General features: G+C 37.3%; 1 protein-coding gene across 2 annotated transcripts; it reads left to right on the top strand.

The window, feature by feature from the left end:
• Positions 1–246: 246 nt before the first annotated feature.
• On the top strand, positions 247–2,141 carry LOC106476505 (cuticle protein 10.9-like). Of its 2 annotated transcripts, none has more exons than XM_013937162.2 (3): positions 247–270; positions 1,123–1,218; positions 1,538–2,141. In XM_013937162.2, exons 1-3 carry the CDS (start codon positions 262–264, stop codon positions 1,916–1,918), a joined length of 486 nt encoding a protein of 161 aa, XP_013792616.1. In that variant the 5' UTR covers positions 247–261; the 3' UTR covers positions 1,919–2,141. The 2 variants fall into 2 exon arrangements, with proteins under 2 accessions (XP_013792616.1, XP_022236064.1); XM_022380356.1 differs by having other exon boundaries at positions 251–270; positions 1,123–1,217; positions 1,542–2,141.
• Positions 2,142–4,081: the final 1,940 nt, after the last annotated feature.

Here is a 4,081-nt window from a genome sequence, read left to right as displayed (position 1 = left end):
GAAAGTAGATCACAGAAATTGAGCCTCAGCCTGAAGAATCTGTGGCCTTTGTTTTTTTAGAACATGAAAATAATACATGATTGACATTTGACTATCAACGTTTATCTTATATGCTATTGGTTAACGATTAATGACGTCAAAGAAAATACTGGTCTTGCTTGCTATAAAAGCCTTCTTAGTTCTAGCAGGAATCATATTCAACTTTAGAACTTCTCTTAACAAACTCCCTTTGTCTTCATCAGGACACCTCAGTCAGTGACAATGATTCAGGTAACTATATAACACGTTTCTCTCTCTTCGTTCATACACTAATTCTTCCTTTTGGAAATAAAAAATTTCTTCAAAGGTTTAGGTTTAAGAGTGATGATTTTGTTTGCACAAAACGTAGCTTTTGAACAGATCTGGGACTTAGATTATTACAAACACATTAACTGATGCTAATAGTGTGTGCCGATCATAGCATTATCGTAGTCTGAGGCCTAATAATTATCGTGTAGTAAATTAGAAACGTTTCACTATCGGACAGTATTGAAGAAGGAGCTTTCAAGTATCTCGATAATAATATTTCCGTTTGTAAAAACATTCTTGGTTATGCCTTTTTGTCATCCTTGTCTTTCAAACAAAGTGGAGTAAATGTTTTTAAAGTAGCCACCAGATGGAGCCATGCATTTTTTAATACTAATTTAACAAATTTGGTAGTAAAACTTTTGCAAAACATTCTTGGTTATGCCTTTTTGTCATCCTTGTCTTTCAAACAAAGTGGAGTAAATGTTTTTAAAGTAGCCACCAGATGGAGCCATGCACTTTTTTAATACTAATTTAACAAATTTGGTAGTAAAACTTTTGCAAAACCCTTCATGGTTATGCTTTTTTGCCATCCACGTCTTTCAAACAACGTGGAGTTAAGGTATTTAAAAGTATCCACCAGATGGCGCCACGCACGTTTATTTTATTTTTTTACTAATTTGGTAGTAAAACTTTAGAGAAAACGAGAATGCAAAGCTACACATATTTAACCTACGCTGAATATTATATGAAAAAAAACAAAAACCAGTTTTCTATTGGAGTAGATAAACGTTACATTTCTGTGAATGTTTAAAAATGTATTTTTTTTTCCCTCAGGTCTTGTCAGTTTTAGGACTTCTTGCTGCAGCTCAAGCGGGATTCATTGGAGGAGGAGGAGGAGGGGGTTATGGCAGCGGGATTCCTATTCACGCAGTAATGGCTAATACATATTTTATAACAAATTAATTCTATACGAGAATGTTAGTTTTCTTTCACACATCTTTATAAGAAAGTTTTACATTCTTAATTACATTAATTATATGTTACCGAAAGTATTTGATATATTTCAGCGATGTAAAACTACGAAGATGATTTATATGAGTCTTGCTAATATAACAGAATATATATATATATATACATAGATATTGACTTGGACTGATACAGTTATAACAAGAAAAACCGTTCAAATTCTCTAGCAAAAGATTATGTTATCTTAAGAATTTGGAAGCTAAAACTTTTTATTTCCTCAAAGGGAGGTTACGGCCAGCAACCAGTATACCCTTCCATTCCAACACCTTACTCGTTTGGTTATGTCGCTCCTGCTATTGGTGGGCTTAGCGCACGCCAGGAATCTGGAGATGGATCCGGTCGGGTGAGCGGTTCTTACAAGCTGTCTGATGCAGATGGACGCCAGAGGAAAGTCCAGTACACTGCTGGTCCAGAAGGTTTCAGAGCTCACGTCTACACTAACGAACCTGGTACCAAGAGTGATAACCCTGCTGACGTGACCTTCCAGTCATCCGCCCCTGTTCCCCCTCCTTACTACCCGCCTAGTAAGCCCTATGGATACGGAGGTTCTGTTGGTGGTCATCATAAAATAGTTGTTGTTCCATCTGGCGGTCCTTGGGAGTAGATTGTTTTCTAATTTGACCGATTATTGATGAATATGTGTAATATAAAACTTATCTAGCATCTGACTTATTCTTCTGTTAGTGTTTCTTTAAAGTGCCAATTCTTTGTTGTTCGGTTTATCTCTTCTCTGTTAATAATCTTTTAGTGTTCCATTAATACTGATCCAGATATTGTAACTCGACAACATGTATGAATAAAACCTATTGTCTAGAAAAGTAATCCCATATATCGTAGATTTTTTTGTTTTCGAAACCACCTTAATGCCATACAAATCGTGACCTTTATACAACAGCCAATTAAGGAAGTTGGTTAGCGTGCCGAGCTGCTGATCCGAAGGTTCTATATTCATGTCAACGAAATGCCTCTTATACTTTCATCTCTGTAGGCGTTATAAGTGTGATAGTCAAACCTGCAATTCAAATAAGAGTACCTTTATAGGAACTTCGTCATTATGGTCAACAGTTCAAAGTTCGTAACGGCTCACTTGTAAGTCTGAGGATTCATATCGCTAAAAACCTGGTTTCGATACCCGTGGTGTGCACAGCACAAATAGCCCATTGTGTAGCTTTGTGCTTAACAACAAGAAACACACAAACTTGCCTGATCATTTATGTCAAGTGTTACATAAGGTTCGTTCAGGTCCAAAGCACCAAATAGTAAACTTTAAATACAATTCTGGAGTTTCAATTCGGTCCATTCGATTTCTGCAAGCTCTACCTTTTATATAAACATCGCACATTCATTCCTACATTTTGATTAGAAGATCAGACAATATTTTAAAAGAGGATTAAAAAACCGGTGAAACTTCGTTTTGAGATTACCGTATTGTAACACTTAATACCAGGAACTGTATACTAAAGTTACTTGTGGTCAGGATAAATTTCTTTAATCACAGAGTCCAGGAAGGGATCTTGATAATTAGGTTCCTAATTACCGAATCCAGGAAGGGATATTGATAATTACGTTTCTAATCAGCCGAGTTCAGGAAGGGATTTTGATAACTAGGTTCCTAATCACCGAGTCCAGGAAGGGATCTTGATAATTAGGTTCCTATTTACCGAGTCCAGGAAGGGATCTTGATAATTACGTTCCTAATCACCGAGTCCAGGAAGGGATCTAGATAATTAGGTTCCAATAAAAGAATGATCATCTATATAACTTTCCAGCTTATCTTTAATTGATATATTTATTTCTGTATTATACTTTCTTCTGAGCTTCACATTAAAACGTTTTGTCTGAAAGCGCGGGAAATCACATTTTATATCACACGTCAACAGTGACGAATTTTCTATATTGTTATTGGCAGTAAAATTTGTCTTTCACAAGAAGTACTTTTCATATCAATTCCAAACATAGTGATCTATCTACACAAGAAGGGGCCCGGCATGGCCAGGTGGTTAGGGCGCTCGACTCGCAATCCCCGTCCCACCAAACATTCTCGCCCTTTCAGCCGTGGGGTCGTTATATGTGACGATCAATCCCACTCTTCGTTGGTAAAAGAGTAACCCAAGAGTTGGCGGTGGGTGGTGGTGACTAGCTGCCTTCCCTCTAGTCTTACACTGCTAAGTTAGGGACGGCTAGCGCAGATAGCCCTCGTGTAGCTTTGCGCGAAATTCAAAACAAACAAACAAAACAAGTAATGTTCTATTGAATTTCAATAACTATCGCCACCTAGTGATTTAAAAATGAACCAGGTATTCGTGGTTATAAATTCATGTTTATTTCGCGTAAAGCTACACAAACGGCTAACTACGCATAGTCATCTTTAATTTTTAAATGATGGACCAGAGAGATGGTAGTTAGTCAACACTACCCACCGCCAACTCTTGGGCTACTCGTGTCTGACAGAATAGTGAGATTCGACACTCACATTTATAACGCAGCTAGAAACAACACTTGTGATCATAATAGATTTCCTAATCCAGTTACTGTAGAAAGAAAAAGAAAACAAAAAATGTGCTCCACATTTTGAGGCTATAAGAGTGACAGTAAGATTCCACTATTCAGTAGGGTAGTCCAGGGGTTGGTGGTGGATGCTGTTGACTAGCTACTTTCTCTCTCTCTTGTCTGTTAGTCCAAAATTCGATTCAGCTTTGTGCATATAGTAGGTTTGCGAGAAACTTCTAAGACAAACGCAATATCCCAAGTGTTGTCAGGATGTACT

The sequence above is a fragment of the Limulus polyphemus genome, unplaced genomic scaffold (genome assembly GCF_000517525.1).
Source record: "Limulus polyphemus unplaced genomic scaffold, Limulus_polyphemus-2.1.2 Scaffold10747, whole genome shotgun sequence".
In the NCBI taxonomy this organism is placed as follows: Eukaryota; Metazoa; Arthropoda; class Merostomata; order Xiphosura; family Limulidae; genus Limulus; species Limulus polyphemus.
The sequence above is the reverse complement of the archived record's forward strand: the minus strand, read 5'-3'. Positions and strand labels throughout refer to the sequence as shown.